This window comes from Platichthys flesus, chromosome 2 (genome assembly GCF_949316205.1).
Source record: "Platichthys flesus chromosome 2, fPlaFle2.1, whole genome shotgun sequence".
In the NCBI taxonomy this organism is placed as follows: domain Eukaryota; kingdom Metazoa; phylum Chordata; class Actinopteri; order Pleuronectiformes; family Pleuronectidae; genus Platichthys; species Platichthys flesus.
Window position 1 is genome coordinate 14949228 of NC_084946.1, and position 16941 is coordinate 14966168.

Genomic DNA, 16941 nt, shown 5'->3' on the forward strand with positions numbered 1-16941 from the left:
GTGAAAAGTGAGAATGAAAGACTTAACTTGTTAAAGAAAACCTTATCCATCACTACCCCTTGCCTTTACTGTCGGAATCTTTATCAGACAGTGTGTAAAAATCCCTCTCTGCTTTCTCTTGCCATCTGTATATGAGACCGAGAGCTGTTGTGTTGCAGGTATGGCCTGCCCCTTTAAGGAAAGTTTGTAGTGTGTGACGTAGTGCACCGGGTTATTTTGGGTAAAGACGTTAAAAATGTGTGTTATAACGAGAAGTGACGGACCAACTGGAGGTGATGCCAGTGTTGCTCCTGCTGTATATCCGAGAAATGAAGTGGCCGCATTCCAAGTAAAGAAACATCTCCTCCTCCTTCTTCACGGAGCGGTCCGGACGGCTGGTTACCGGCCAGACAGCGAGCCAAGATAACCAGTGACAGGGGCGGCTCCTGGTACAGACGACATAGGAGACTGATTTCTCGTGACGTGAAACATGCAATTTAAAACAATACATTAAGTCACACCATCATTCTCTAACCCCGGGGACGCACCGGAGGTAGAAGCGCTGCTAAAAGCAGTCCTTCTCATTTCCTCGCCCATGTTAAATACTTGGGCTGTTCGCACCGGGAAGAACCGGGATGCTCCGCGGCCACACACACACACATAATCTCCTGTGAAGACCAGCATCATTTACCCCTGAACCAGCGCGGAGAAATGATGATGATGATGAAAAAGTAAATATAAAAAAAAATATATAAAATTAAATATAAAAAAATTTAATTAAAAATTAAAATCAAATAAAAAAAAAAAAACTGCGCGCGCACATCCTGCGCAGAATCCCACTGCGCATATCTGCGCAGAAGTCTATTGCGCACATCTGCGCAGAAGCCCACTGCGCACATGCTGCGCAGAAGTCTATTGCGCACATCTGCGCAGAAGCCCACTGCGCACATGCTGCGAGCAGTTTTTTTTTTTTTTTTCAATTGAATTTTTTCCCTTGTTTTATATTTAATTAAGTTAAATTTAAATAGTGTATTATATTTTGCAAGTAATAAGCAATATCCTACCGAGATATTTCTGTCTTAAAGATGGGCTGGAGTGGGATTCGAACCCGGTTACCTCTTGTTGAAGAACGAACACTCTACCAACTAGGCCACACAGCCTTGATGAGTGCTGTGAGGATCTAAACACATTAAGAAGTGTCCTTATGCTAATGAGAAAGGCGGGCCTAACCTCAGTCTCGAGCAGGATTGGTCAACTGAGCTACACGCACACACAGAGCCCCTGCGCTGTGCCACACACTCGCTCAGAGACACGGGCAGTGACTGAGACTTGAGCTCTTCACCGTGAAGCAGCCAGTTAGTGACTCTGTGGAACAGTGGAAACAGTGAAAACACAGAGCTTCTCTGGTCACACCTGCTCAGAGATCAGCGGCTTCATGATCAGAGCAGAGGCGGCAGGTGGTTTGTACCGAGCTGGAGTTTCTGTTTCCTCCTTCTCCTCTCGGCTCGCTCCTTGTGCTCAGTAGAAAACGAGACGTGACGCTTACAGTCAGGACTACTGACACCTAAATCATCCAAATAAAAAATAACCTTAACTAACCCTGTGAACTTGAACTAGTTCATTTTAAGTGTGAACTGGCTCAACGCTGCAAACAGCTACTGGACACCAGCATTGAGAGGCAGAAGTAGTAGGGCTGGATCATTACACTCCTGTGACCAATCCTGCATGAGACTGCGGTTAGGCCCGCCTTTCTCATTAGCATAAGGACACTGCAAATGAAAAGGAAATGTATCAGGGAAAAAATAAATGTTAAAACATATTTAAGACATTTCTTTTGGTATTAACATATTTATTTATTTCTGTATTAATTTATTTATTTCCTTTTTTATTTATTTATATATTTATTTATTTCTGTATTTATTTATACATTTATTTATTTTTACTTAAGTCATGTATGGTCCTCCATATTTTGATACTGGATGATTGTTAGAGATTAACCCAGTACGTTTTCCAACCTTGTCTTTGAACGCCTTACAAGAATCACAGTCTGCTGTGATATCCTGAGGCTGCCCCCTGCTGGCTGCTGGGTTCCTCTGCTGCTCTAGCTTGGTTTGTGCAGCTTGTGATTAATTAAAGTTGTCCGTAAAAGAAAATCTTTAATATCCTTCAAGGGCAATTTGATGTACAACCAGCAATCAGTTCACAACAAAAATAAACAAATATAAACAATGTAAATAAAAAACAATATAAAAACCCTATAGACTAAGTAGAAGGGGAAAATTTGCTTTTAATAAATGAATTGATAAGTTGACCAACAGAAAATTACCCGTCAACTATTTAGATATTCTCGAAACATTTCATTCTACTTTTAATTTCCTGTTGTGATTCTAATAATTATTAATGTTGGTGACATTTCCTTGATAAATGGGTGGAGGTTTTATTACCTCTGCTAAGGTGGTTATGTTTTCATCTCTGATTTGTCAGTCAACAGGTTTATGTAATAAACTACTGGACCAATAACCAGACAACTTGTTAGAAGGAAGCTGCATGGATCAGAGATGAACCTATACAGCTCTGCTGAGCTCTACTGAGTGCCAGTCTTTTTTGAGAGAATCTTCTCTCAAAAAACATTTCCCCAGCCCCATAGCGTTTGTAGTGTGAAGCTAGTGAGGTGTTTTATAAAGATGTGATCGAAAACGTCAGAACAAGTGAATCCACTTTCTTTCAGCATGAACAGAAAAAAAAGGAGTTTCATTTCACTTCACAACAGTTCCTCATAGAAGCATGCTGCATACAAAGAGATGTATGAAAACCTACTCATTTTGGCAGCATAGAAGGAACATTATAGACTGCGGTTAGAGTCAAAGATGAATCACAAAAGATTAAATTAACAGGTGCACAATTCAGAAAGCCCCGCAAAGTAGAGGAGGAGAAGAAAGAACAATATAGAGGTAAGAATAAACCTGATTGTGGACATCATGAATGTTTATTTGTGTCGACATGACATGATATACTATCAGTACTGGACTCTTTTGATATATTTTATTATATATTTTTATTGTTATTATAGCTTACAAATTTGTCTGCCTGTGTGTGCATCTGTTTACAGTTCAAAAGTTCTTGGGGATGCATGACAGTTTGCGTGTGTATGTTGGGGGGCGCCAATTTTAAATCTCGCCCAGGGCGCCAACTTTACCAGGGCTGGCCCTGACCAGTGGGCTGAGCTCCAAACTACGGTTCGGAGCCGAGACACTGGCCAGAGAAGAAAACACTTGGAACACGTTGCTTGATTGGTCTGCATATGTGTGCCATGAGTGATGGGTAATGTAGTGCGAAGTCGAGTTAGTTGGTTTAGATTAAGCTACATCGCGGACATTTTACGGGCACTGAGCAACGACATGGTGAAAGCATTCGATTTAGACAGCGTCTCAAAGTATGGAAATGTCCAAAGTGTTAGTGAACAGGTAGGGTCGGGGCACGTGACAATTCTAGGCCAATGGCTGTAGGGTTTTGCGGGATGGCAGGCTCTCATTGGCTGATGAGTTGGCATATCAAGGGTGAATGAGGAAGAGGAGTGAAGAATACAGTGGTGGATGATAGAAGTGTCAGAGTTACGAACAAGAAGTGTGATGTGTTCGCTGGACTTTATTAAAGTAACACATAAAGAGAGAAGTTTCCTGTCGTCTGTACGCGAGGACGCTACAATATGAACGTGTTCACCGTTCAAATGGATTATTTGTCATCGAGTTGCGTTCAGTTCATCGTTCTCATAAAGGTGAACGTGTTCAATGAACGCTCTTTTGCGTTCGTTCATGCACAACACTGCAATCTGTACAGTATGGTTTGCTCCAGCAAAACGGCATATAACGAGTGTTGTGCAAGTTCACACCTCCTGTGAACTAGTTCAAAGTTCAGTTCATACAAGTAAACATGAATAGTTCACATTTAAATTCTGAACTAGTTCATAGATCAGCTCATTTCATAGTTTTAAGGTGGAAAGTGAGAATTAACTTGTTAAAGAAAACCTTATCTGTCACTACCCCTTGACTTTACTGTCGGAATCTTTATCAGACAGTGTGTAAACATCCCTCAGATAATAAGGTGCATCGGATCTCGGATGTAGTTGCTGAGTCTGCGTCTCTGCTTTCTCTTGCCATATGTATATGAGACCGAGAGCTGTTGTGTTGCAGGTATGGCCTGCCCCTTTAAGGAAAGTTTGTAGTTTGTGACGTAGTGCACCTGGGTATTGTGGGAAAAGCCACTAAAAGTGTGTGTATATTGATGATAGGAGAGTCGGAGTTACGAACAAGAAGTGTGTTGTGTTCGCTGGACTTTAATAAAGAAAGTTACACATAAATAGAGAAGTTTCCTGTCGGCTATACGCGAGGACGCTACAATACGAACGTGTTCACCGTTCAAATTTATTATTTGTCATTGAGTTGCGTTCAGTTCATCTTTCTCATAAAGGTGAACGCTTTCTTTTGCCTTCGTTCATGCACAGCACTGCATATAACAACACCGGGGGATGTGCAGATAAAATGTGTTGCTAGGTTTATCCGCCCCTATGCACAATATGTTTGGTTTTTCATTCCGTTTCTTCTCTTAAGTCAAAAGTTTTTTTATTTAATAATTGACAATTTGCTGTATTACTTTTTTGAGGCCTATTCGTTGCAAATATTGATATCATCTGTAGTATTATTATTCCTGCACTAATATTCATCTAGCACTGTCCACATCTATCAATACACTTTTCTTGTACTGTGTGTTTTGAGATGCTGGATGCCTATTTATCTATCTAGCTATCAATCGATCATAGCTAATAAAGCCGCACTATGGCAAATGAGTAACAGATTTATTTATATACAAAACTGTTTACAGCAAGATTTCTGAATCAACATTGACCCACAGGGGAATATTGGTGTTCAGGTACACAACACCACCTGCACCCATAGTATCAAGTTAACCGAGGGAGGGAGGGGGGGGGGGGGGAGAGAACCTTTAAGAGCACCTTGAGTCGTAAAGGGAAGCAGGTGAGGGACTTTGAAGAACTGTAAGGCACAAGACACAGCATCACCAGCTTCTGTTCAACCATCATCAATCATCCATAATTAGCTACTTACTCAGCAAAGCACTTGATAAAGTTAGAATTACCCACTACAAGTATGACACGACAATTGTGGGGGGAAACAAGATCCACAGTCTGCATCATGTCTTTGAAGGCTACAAAAACTAAGAGAAAACAAGTTATTTCATGATCGCCAAGTGTTTGACAGTTTTCATGCAAGTCCTCAATATTAATTTAATGGGATGCAGGCCGTCCTGACTAGGTTTTATGAAGCCAGCATGAACCATCAAATAAACTAAAAAATATATTTATTTAGCTTCAAAAATTACTTCACAAACACTGTTGTCATTTAACTGGTCTTAAAGTGTTAAGGTGCAATTCTTAATTTTAAATTGCAACTCAACAATGATTATATTATAATGCAATTATAAGCATATGTTCTAGTTATCGTATTTAAGGGGGCCTGCATCACTCAAGATATAACCAATTGTATCAAACCATTTTCTAAGATTCTATTTGTACGGTATAAAAAGGCTCAATTGGTAAATAACAGATCTGTTCCAATCTAATCCTAGGAAACAAGTTGGGATGTATGTATGCATAGCAGAAGAGCTTAAAATGTTTGCTGTTAAATATACAAATAGAGTCTTCCGCAGTTCAAGAGTTCATCGGTGAGCGGTACCTGAAGAAGAGTTGATAAAAATGATCGCGAGAAGAACAGTGAAATTTCTTATTAGAACCTTATGTTGGGGTGCGCGAGAAAATCAACCATTTGTGAGAAATTATACATTTTTAACACCACATTTAAAGCAATGTGAACTGTGACTCTCCATCAGTCAAAAATAAGACCTGCTGAATACACCAGTCCTGAAAAGGTAACATTTTTTAAATTAACTTAAGAATTCAATTAGTTATGAGACATAGGCCAATGATGTCTCATACATAAGATTTACAACTAGTTATTACCATCATACATGCATGACAAAGTTTTAATGCGCTTAATTGGGACATTCTTATTGTTTGGTTGAACTAAAAAAATCAAGATTTTGCCAAGAACGTGTTCACTGAAGGTGCCTCTTTGTCTATAACTGAATATTCTTGCCTGTACAAATTTCTCCCTATGGTAACAGGATGTGGGGATTAGTTTGTCAACTGTCTGGGCAGTTTCACTCGCTCTGTAAATCAATCTGGTATAACGGATCTGAAAAAGTTCCACTGCAGTGTCTTGGTGTCGGTGAGGTCACGATTGGCAAGCCGGTGAAGTTGTGCCTCCTGTCTTCAGCGAATGAGCTTACTGATGTCCTTGATACACGTTTACATGACAGCACACTTCCTCTCCTCTGGGGCAGAATTGCCATCAGCTTTCTCCATCTCCAAAATGATCCGCTTGAAAAGCTCCACAGCAGTCTGTGGTGCAAAAACATTGTCAGCATAATGTGAGGGTGCGTCAGAAATACTGTGTGGACTGCACCAGTGAGTAGATATTCAAGGAGATATCTATCATCACCTCATTCTCCTTGGCTGAGGACTCCATGAAGGCAGCCCCCCAGGAATCAGCAAGTTTCTTCCCCTCTTCTGGTTTGATAACTCTGGACAAAATGAAACGGAAAACAATACTCAACCAGAATCGGTAGAGTGCAAACCTCTGCCAAGCTCCCAACAGTCTCCTTATGAAACCACATGTAAATAAACTTGATCCAGATTTGTATATGCACCAAATTGGACATTGAAGTCTTGATGGCCAATTTATGGCATAGTCTCTGAATGTGGCCTTTGTGTTTTTCTCAACGGATGGAACATTTTGATACTTTCCCCGGTTTTTAGTGTGTATAACATTTGCTATATAAAAGACCTGCTTTATAATAAAAAATTTGCGATTGAAGTCTCTCTTTGAACAACATGTAACATTTAAAAGAATAAAGTCTGACATTATCAGTGTTGTGTTATAGAAACACATTCATTACATGACAGTCCCTCATCATGATTACCTTTCCATGTGGAGATCTTTTTTGTTCCCTACAAGAACAGTTGGGACCCTGAAAAGAAAATTTAATTTAGGTTAAGATTGGAAAAATAAAAACACAAATTTTGAAGCACTGAATTATGAAGGTCAAACAAACACTTACTGGATCTTTCCAACCATGTCTAGCAGCTTGTCGTGGAGAACCTGCACAACTTCAAAACTGAACAGACAACATAAAATTACTTCTAAACGTATTTAATAAGATAATGCTCCCCCAAAGGCCAAAAGAACCTCCTACTCGATTAAATTTAAAGTTGAACACAACAGTACCTTTATAAATCTGTTGTTTAGGAATGTATTGAGAACAGTTAGGTCTGTATGTGTTAAAACACAATGCTAGAATCAAATGTAAGGAACAGTTTGTGTTATATAACTAACGTAAAGTGTTTTAAAACTTGTGTATCATATGTGTATCACAACTTATAACTGTATCATTATTCACACAGATGAATAAAACACCACCAACCCTTCACCTTTTCATTGAAGTCACTGCATAGACCAGGACATAGCCATGGATGTCCATAGAGTGGGACTGTGGAAAAATTGAGTATTCGTCCTACAGACAGAGGAGAGGTTTAATAATCCCATCGAGCAAGAACGTTACCAAACACAGCCTAAACAATATGCCAATCTGAGAACAGGTCACAACAGTGCCTACGATTACATGATAGGAATGAACATATCAAAAATGTTGACTTGCAACTTAAAGTTCAGTGCTTCAGTCAGTTATGGTGGAAGATGAACTTACTTGTCCGGCTGTATCAACCAGCTGAAGGTTGAAGTCTTGGCCATTCACGCTGACCATTTTGTTAAAGGCTGGAAAAGGAGATGATTTATTCTTTATTTTTAATGTATTTCTTGACATTAAGCCAAATTAATTGTAACTTTCTTTGATTCAATATTACACATCTATCCAATGATGTTGCTTACTGTTTTCAATGGTGGGGTCATAGGAGTCAACAAACTGTCCTTCCACAAACTGTATTGTAAGAGATGACTTTCCTGTAAAAAGCAAAAGAAACATAACTTATGTTTCTGTGCTATTTTGATGACATTTTAAAAACACAACCCTTTGCGGTGACTGGACCTCACACACAAACTAAGGCCCAATTGTTTTTTAAAGTACACCACAGCTTACAACATTTGATGTGTCTTGATCAGAAACAGCAGCTATATTGTTAATGGTAAATGTTTTTTTGTTTTTTTAAATGAAGTTACCAGATGCTTTTGCTGGGTTTTACCAATAGCTTTAGCAAAATGTCACATTTAATTAGATTAACGTGCAGTAATATGTGGCCTGTGAGGGGGTCAGATATTTCAGTCAAAATGTGGTATTGACTTTGTAGGAAGTAAACATGGCCATAGACCATGTCCCCTTACATTTTGATCATCACACACGTGTTACCTTTACACGTTGGACTATGAGTTTCGAGACATTCACCGCTTGGCACTCGACCAGGAACGACTGAGCTTAACTTTATTTACACCGAATACGCGACAACCAACGGCGCATAGCCCAGGTTCAATGGCCACGTAAGGTTGCTCTTGGTGTATGTTAGTAGTCAGCACAGCAAACACAAAGAAACACAAAAAAAACACGAACAAAGGTGGGTTAGCTGACTGCTGGGAGTCGGGTACACTCAGGTCGAAAACAAAGCCAGGACATTAGCATGTTAGCTAGCACACTAACATTAGCTATGCACGAGCTCGCGTGCTGTACTCACCTACAGACCTGTAACCTATAACAGCAATCTTTCGATATTTTGGTTGAGGCATCGCAGTGACAACTGTGATTAGAAGCTAAAAAAAAGAACGTAGCACACCGCCTAGTTTCAATATCGAAACAAACTTTTATCGCCACATTCGTCTTGCGTCACGTGACAACAACAAACTTTTCGGAGCTGCCGCTCGAGCTCTCCGCTGGGCCTCGAGCTGGAACTTCAAAGTTAAACTACAGACCGTACAACTTGTACCTATATCCACAACCGATCTCTTCCTGTATAAAAATACAACCACCGACTGCGATCGGTAGTTCGGAAAACAGAAATGCGCGTTTCGATCAAAGTTTGAAACGACAGAGTGCGAGCGGTCAGGACTTGCGAGTGAGGCTAACGGAAACTGTCATTGTGTAAGCACACCGTCGTAAAAACAGCGCGCACGTCAGGGCTGACATGAACGAGCACTCTGGCTTGTGTGTACAGTAGAGGTCACTCTTTGCGCGCTCCTGCAGCCACAGCGCGTGCCAGACCCTGTGTGCAGCACTGACCCTCACAACCACAGACTGTATGTAAACAGTCTTCCCCCAGTCTTCCCACCATCATGCATTATTAACAGACGGTTTCAATCTAACAGAACAATCTCAACTGATTTTATCTGGAACCAGGACAGTGTAGTGGAAGAAGCATTCAGACAAAAATTGTAAAATAATATATTAATGCAATATAAAAACAGCACTAGCCAACGGGGTAGTGCATAGCAATATAACAAAGGTCCATCATATATCACTACATTGCTTATACATTGTGCAAGCACATTTATGTATCTCAGATTAGTTGAAAAAAAATGTAAACAAGTCTATGACAGGGACTTAACCCTGACACACTACATAAAGTCCTACATACTGACCGACAACACTAATATATCACATACAACAATGATGTACAACGTGTACAATACCAAAACAGACAGACAACAAATTAAAAAACAAAAAAATCCGGCCAGGTGGGGTGCAGGTCAATAATAAGATTTGTAAATTGTTTTGCTGTTTGTTTGTCATTCATAAAGCTATAAAATAGAGTTTTAAACCACAGCCTTACAGAGGCAGAAATCATAAACGTAATTTCATGATGTGATATATATTGTGATAATCAACAATATAGAATGATATCAACTGATAATATTTTTTGTTCAATCTTGATATATCTTTGGCCTCATTGCCCAGCCTGTACTGTGCAAGATGAACTAACTCAACCCGAAGTGCAGCAAACCTTTTAAAACAAAATAGATCAGGTAGGGTCTAGGATTTATCCTGTCTCTGTGTTGTCTGTCTCTTTATGTGATACCAGATGGACTTCATGATGTGGAGATCAGGACTCTGTGGGGTCATATCATCTGTTACAGGACTCCTTGTTCTTCTTGCCTTTTTTTTTTTTTTTTTGACTCTGGTTGCATGTTGAGGTTTGTTGTCTTAAATGAAGAATGACACTGATCAGATACCTCCCTGATTTCGCTGTATAACAGAAGTGAATCTGAACCTCCACACATTTTGCACAGTTCTGTTTCTGTTGGACCTACACTGACAGACTTTCTTTTTCTGTTTCTGTCTTTCTTTAAATTACATGTTGTTAGTTTTTTTGTTAGATTTTATGCATCTATCCATTGACAATTTACTCACTCATTTGGAGAACATTTATGTATTATTTAATTGTCTTTCATATATTGCCATTGTTTTTATGCTACTATGATGCTATTACTGCTTAGTGATATATATCGACACACTGTATACTGTTGTTTATTACCACATTCTTAGATAGGGGGCTCAAAAGTTTGTTTTTTTGGGGGGGGACGTTGATATTGGAATTATTATTGTGTCATTGTACTGCTCTGCTGTCTGAAATTCAAATAAAATATGTTTATAAAAATATAAATGGTCTAATATTTTATTATGTAAAATGTTTAAAATACTTAAAAGTTACAGCTGTAATGTAATTTTCTCCTGAAGTATAGAGGAGCAGGTGTATTAAGTAGAATACAATGGCAATACTCAAAGTGCTCATAAGTACAGTAACTTAAATACAGTACTTGAATAAACGTGCTCAGTTCACCACTGATTCCTGGAAACCCATCGGATACCATACAATGTATCACCAACACTCTTCTCTTTATGCTCGGGATGTGTGTTTTTATATCGGCAGCACATATGAACTCAAACGTTCCAAAGCAGCTCCTCTCGGGATGTCACCGGAAATGATAAGTAGCTGGAGGTAAATGCTGCCGGGCGATGCAGCCGTCATAAACAGGCAGATGCAAATACAGAATAGCCTCAGTGAAACGGCCGTGACAGGGACAGGTAATGCAACAGCCACCGAGAGAACCGAGGAACCTTACAATGTACATTGGTGGTCGGCTGTATCCGCCGCGCTGAGCTGTGAAGTCCACTCCGAGGCTCCTGGGAGAACAGGCTAGTTAGCTAGCTAGCTAACCATTAGCTCGCTAGCCCCAGCACTCCGGGCGACGGTGGCTGCCATAGCAACGGTTTAGGAAACATTGGCTGTGGGAGCTAGCTAGCTTGGATAGCTCAGGCTAACGGTGGTTTGTTATGCTAGCGTCAAGCAAGCCGTCGTGGGGACACCAGTGTCCATCTTAATGTCAGACCCCGCAAGTCAGTGGCCTTTACCTCGCGTGATCACCCATATTACTCTGCTGCAACGTTGTTCCGTTCTTCTTACTGAGCTGTCACGGTTACGTTCTAGCGTTGAGTTGAGCTAGCTTGGCTAACATTCATTCCCATCACATGCATTGAGCTAACGTTAGCCGCCCAGGCCGAATTGTAAACTTTACCTCCACACTACCATTATATAAACGCTGTCAATCTGCATTAGGAACTGGATTTCTGCCTCAATGGTCTCGGATGAGCCTAATGTTAGCTCACCGCTAAATGTTTTTCTCAGTGTTGTCATGACTCAGTGTAATTGTTACAGAGTCAAGCAGCTGATCTGTAGCTGCTAAGGTTAAGGTAGGGTGCTATAGTAGCTGCTATTAAACTGTTTACATTTCATACTGTCATCATTAGCTATATATCTGTATCGAGTTTATATCGGTGCAGTAAATATTGGTTCTAAATCCAACGCCTGACTTAAATTGCACCGACATGTTAACGATAGATTGCTAACATTCAAGCTGGCCGTTTTCTGTGTGCGTTTTGGTCATTGAAAGTTGTGTATTTCCTAAGCAATATAATTTGAATAACCCTCAGGCACATAGGGGATTTTCATTTGATAACGGTTTGTCACATTGGACTTCTAACTACATGCTTAGCTGTTATTCTAAAGGAGGTTGGGCTTCTTTGATTATGTTTCAGTGAATCTGTGCACAAGTGAATGTATGCGAGAGATAATTCAGTTTGATCTTTAACCTCTGACACAACTGTCATTTCAGTATTCTGCTTGAACTAGTATGGATGTTGATGACTGCAATGGCCGGACTTATATATCAGGTAGGACTAGTCTACATTTTATTTGAAAATACACTTTTAAGGTTGACATGTTCTAATAAAATATCTTTCTTGTGCCTCTTCTTTCGAAGCAGGTAGTGGAGACTCTTCAATGGAGAGGGAGTTTTCTGGGGCCCTTGGAGGTCCAACAGTGAGCACCCCAAACAGCAAGGAGACCTCTCCTAGTCGCTCCCTCAGTGGTCAGTGAAAAATCACGTGTTAATTCCACAATGGTTAATCATATCCCAAAATCGAATTATTTTCCTATATACAATCAAGTTGCTAGTCCCTTTTACTTGTTTGTTTCATTATACTTAATAATACCAATCTGAGATAAAGATGCTGGAGAGGCAGCCCCTTTTCAATTCAGATTAGTATCTTTCTAACATCTGGTAAAATACAAGTTTATCATCCTATTTAAGACATTATTTACTTTTGCTCTTGCTTATAGTCAACTCCATTAAAGTGGAATTGTACAGTGATGAAGACCCAGGTCGCAGTACTGAAGATGAGAGAGGAGAGAGGGTGGAAGAAGGAGGGTCAGAGCAGGGATCTGAGGCTGTCGGAGGCTGCAGGGAGCTCACCAATCTGGAAACCATACCGTCGGGAGCCACCAGGCTGCCAAACGGAAAGCTCAAGTGTGACGTCTGTGGAATGATCTGCATTGGGCCGAATGTTCTCATGGTGCACAAACGCAGCCATACAGGTGACTGAACAATCTCTTTTGCGATAAAACATTTTTTTTTGTCAAGTTAAATAGGACACATATAAAATGGGTCTTTTTGATTATGTCTCAGACATGTTTTTCCATTTTGAATGTGTTGTTGTTTTGATTTGCAGCTCTAGTGATTGTAATTTAACTGATAGATATGAGTTTATAACAATGTTTGAGACATACATGTTGGGTTAACACATTCAACCTATCTCAAGGTGAGCGACCATTCCAGTGCAATCAGTGTGGCGCCTCCTTCACCCAAAAGGGTAACCTACTCCGACACATCAAGCTGCACTCAGGCGAGAAGCCCTTTAAATGTCCCTTCTGCAGCTATGCCTGTCGAAGAAGAGATGCACTAACTGGCCACCTTCGCACTCATGCAGGTAGAACAGATTCAAGCTTGATGACTGAAAAATGCAGATAATAGTTGGCATGTTTCAACAGTAATGAGGCTTTATTACCTACTTTCTCCCCAGTGTCCTCTCCAACCGTAGGGAAGCCGTATAAGTGCAGTTATTGTGGCCGTAGTTACAAACAGCAGAGCACCCTAGAGGAACATCGAGAGCGTTGCCACAGCTACTTACAGAGTCTGGAGTCAAAGCAGCCATCCAGTGCTCTGAATCCAGGTATGTGATTAATGACAATCATGGACCATCCATAATCCGAAGTGAACAACATTTTGTCACATAAGAGAGGAATCAAAATCATAGTTTAGTGTTGCAAATATCCCTTTCCAAATGGATTGTAGTAGCATCATGGTTTCTAATCTACCACCTTAACGGTGTAACCCCCCAATTCAATCCATTTTACTGTATATCTAAAATGTGGTTTAGATTTTCTATTGCCAACCAGCATACCTCTTTACAGTTTGGGATAAATGCTGTCTGGGTGATAAAAGAACCCCCAAAAATAACTTTACAATTTGTTTGTACTTTGTGCAGGAGAGGAGATGAGAGAGCTAGAGTTTATACAGGACTCTCTTCTGCAACCCTCTGCAGACAAGATGGCATTTATTGATCGGCTCGCAAACAGCATCACCAAACGCAAGAGATCCACACCACAAAAATTTGTAGGTGAGCATTTGGTCTCAATGTGGATGGGTTCAGGAAACTTAGAAAGCAGCATTAATCGCTTGAATTCAATACCACATGCATCTGGACGGATCTTTTTGTTCTGGAGTGACCAACGCCTTTCAGGATTTTATGCATTTGATTTATGATTTGTCGCAGCTTACCACCAATCATTTGGTCTGAAAGGGTCTGATTCACCATTATCCTGCAGGACCAGACTCAAGTCATTTAATTGACATGAACAAATTATGAATCTCCTTCACCATTGTGACATCTTCCACAGACTTCCATATTACAATATGGTGAGATGTCATGTCATGACACAATACAATATTTTGTCTCTCCCAATTGCAGGACAGAAGCACATACGACTCAACCTTGGAGATGCAGCTTATGAGCTCAGTGCTGGTTTGGATAAAGATGGGGAGATGCCTGCAGGAGAGCTTGAAGCTCCACACTTTACTGGTCTGGGAGGAGAGTACGCCGGCATTGCAGGTAATGGAGACGCTCTGAGGCCTTTAAACCTTCCCACCACTCACCCGTCATGTCTGCCGGAACTCAGGGCGATCCACGGCTCCTCTCACATCCCTGTCGCTCTAGGTCCGAGGCTGGATTGTACAGGGACGGGAACTGGGCGGGGGGCTGCAGGTGTGGGGGGAAGGGAGGCAGCAGAGGGTCACGAAGACCTGCCTGTCAGTCGAAGTCACGCGCCCTCGCCTAGCAACGGATGCCAGGACTCTACAGACACAGAGAGTATGACCGATGAGCCATGCAACAGTACTGCTCCAATCCCAACCCTGCACAGTAACAATGGCCATCATCTCCTCTACTCGAACAACCACAACCCAGTGCCTCCTCCCATTGCACACCACAGGAGTCGGGACAGACACAGCCCCAGCCACGCCAAAGAAAGGGAGGCGGAAAGACAGGCTGGAGGCCACTCAGCCCCCCCGCCTCCTGCCCTCGCTCCGACTCCCAGCTCACCTACAGCGCCCTCCTCGACCTCCAGGGAGGCTTTTCGGGTGGTGGACAGCGAAGGGCGGGCTGTGCGCTATTTCCGTTGCGAGCACTGCCGTGTGCTTTTCCTGGACCATGTCATGTTTACTATCCATATGGGCTGCCACGGTTTTCGCCAGCCTTTCGAGTGCAACATCTGTGGCCACCGCAGCCAGGACCGCTACGAATTTTCTTCTCACATCGTCCGCGGAGAACACATCCTTGAATGAGGATGAAGGGTTAACGACTTGCTTCCCCCTAAAGCTATTTTTACACTGAGACAAGGACCTGGCTGGGTTTGGTCTGCACACACGATAAAGGCACTGATGATGTGAAGACGCACTGGTACAGTAAGTATGTACCAGCAGGAGAGACTCCACATGCATGTTCTAAATTACAATAGTTACCCTTATCATTATCAATGCATTTCAAACATTATCTATTGAAAATGCACTTTCAATGACTTGTATTCTAAAGTAGCTAAAGGGCCGATGCACTTTTCTCACCCACAGATGTGCCTTGCTCCAAACTTCGAACCTGTCGCACAAATTCTAGTAGACAAATAAGACTTTATCCATAACATGAAAACTTAACCTTCTTGTGCACTTTAAGAGAAATATCATGTAAGAAGACCAATGTGAAGTTGATGGGCTCACCTACAGAGGAATCAGATTTGAACACCTTGTTCTCAAAGCACTTTCAGTTAAATGAGTCCCTAGCAATTGTTATTTATCCTGGGTTTTTTTCCTCTTCAATTTGGAGTAAATCGTGTACTATTAATCGCTTTTTCAAATGCAAACTCAAGTGCAGACCAAACTCAAACACCAGGTCCAAGCGAATGGATGTGTTTTGAGGAGTTGTCCATGATTTAGCAATGCACTTTTGTTTTTGATGGGGTTTTGTGTGTGTGTTTGTGTGTGTGTTTGGGTGTGTGTGTGTGTGTGTGTGTGTGTGTGAGTGACAGTGAGACAAAAAGGACCCCTGTGTGTTTTTTCGAAGTAAGTTGAACAAGTAAGTGAATAATGAAGGCCTTTATTTGTGTGGATGCCGACTGGGTCTGTGTATGAAATGTTTAGTTTCTTCTTTTCCATGACTGCTTTTGTTGCACTGATACCTGCCAGAATATTCTGATCATATTAAACTATTTTGTAGAATAAATTACCGACCTGCACATTTCTCATCAAAATTGAGAAAAACTGATGGAAGGTTTCTCTCACTAGAAAAGGACTATCACTGCCACAAATTTAGAGATTACTCAGAGGTTACAGGATCTTCACAAGTCCCCCAAGTACTCCTTGGCATCACTCCATCAAACTGCAAACCAACATTTGTCTTTTTATTTTTCATTCAAACATGAATTTGTTGTTACTATCTTATTGTATTGTGCCTTTCTTCACCCTGATCACACCCTACCACAGGAGCTACCAAATCTTATCTGGAAACCTGTTATTGTGTGATGAAGAGTTTTAAAATGAGTTAACTGCTCAATAGATAGATTTTCAGACAGTAAATTATCTGACTTATGTTTTTGCACACAATTATCCTATTCAGATTTTTTTTGATTTTGATCAGTGCTGGAAAAGATGAAGAACTACTTCTGCTATTTTATCAAAGACTAACTGTACCTGACATTAGGCTCATGCTGCTATGACACAAATGAGTACACTGTAGCAGTTTACTACATCCTCACAGGTTAAATCCAAAAATGTTTTATTTGCTTTGAGCACATTTCACTCCACTGAGTTACCAAATTATCTTGTCTTGGTAAAAAAAAATCCGAAACAAAAAGAGAACACAGTCGGCCTATGATTCTGTTTACATGTTAAAATAACAGAGATTGTTGTTTTAGCCTCGTTTTATTAATATTTCACTTAACTTACT

The 16941-nt window shown here is 40.8% G+C and overlaps 2 protein-coding genes across 6 annotated transcripts; one reads left to right on the plus strand and one right to left on the minus strand.

Annotated features, from left to right (window-relative positions):
- Positions 1-4814: 4814 nt before the first annotated feature.
- rhebl1 (Ras homolog, mTORC1 binding like 1) lies at positions 4815-9208 on the minus strand. Its single transcript, XM_062400419.1, has 8 exons — positions 8792-9208; positions 7998-8069; positions 7816-7883; positions 7541-7623; positions 7171-7227; positions 7033-7080; positions 6552-6633; positions 4815-6451 (listed from the first exon to the last, which is right to left on the minus strand). Exons 1-8 carry the CDS (start codon positions 8841-8843, stop codon positions 6359-6361), a joined length of 555 nt encoding a protein of 184 aa, XP_062256403.1. The 5' UTR covers positions 8844-9208; the 3' UTR covers positions 4815-6358.
- Positions 9209-11017: 1809 nt separating this feature from the next.
- On the plus strand, positions 11018-16221 carry LOC133965853 (zinc finger protein Eos-like). Of its 5 annotated transcripts, none has more exons than XM_062400432.1 (8): positions 11022-11136; positions 12225-12282; positions 12372-12479; positions 12731-12985; positions 13210-13377; positions 13471-13620; positions 13936-14067; positions 14419-16221. In XM_062400432.1, exons 2-8 carry the CDS (start codon positions 12243-12245, stop codon positions 15288-15290), a joined length of 1725 nt encoding a protein of 574 aa, XP_062256416.1. In that variant the 5' UTR covers positions 11022-11136; positions 12225-12242; the 3' UTR covers positions 15291-16221. The 5 variants fall into 5 exon arrangements, with proteins under 5 accessions (XP_062256447.1, XP_062256416.1, XP_062256431.1 ...); XM_062400447.1 differs by having other exon boundaries at positions 12375-12479; XM_062400463.1 differs by lacking the exon at positions 13936-14067 and having other exon boundaries at positions 11018-11136.
- The last annotated feature ends 720 nt before the right edge of the window (positions 16222-16941 follow it).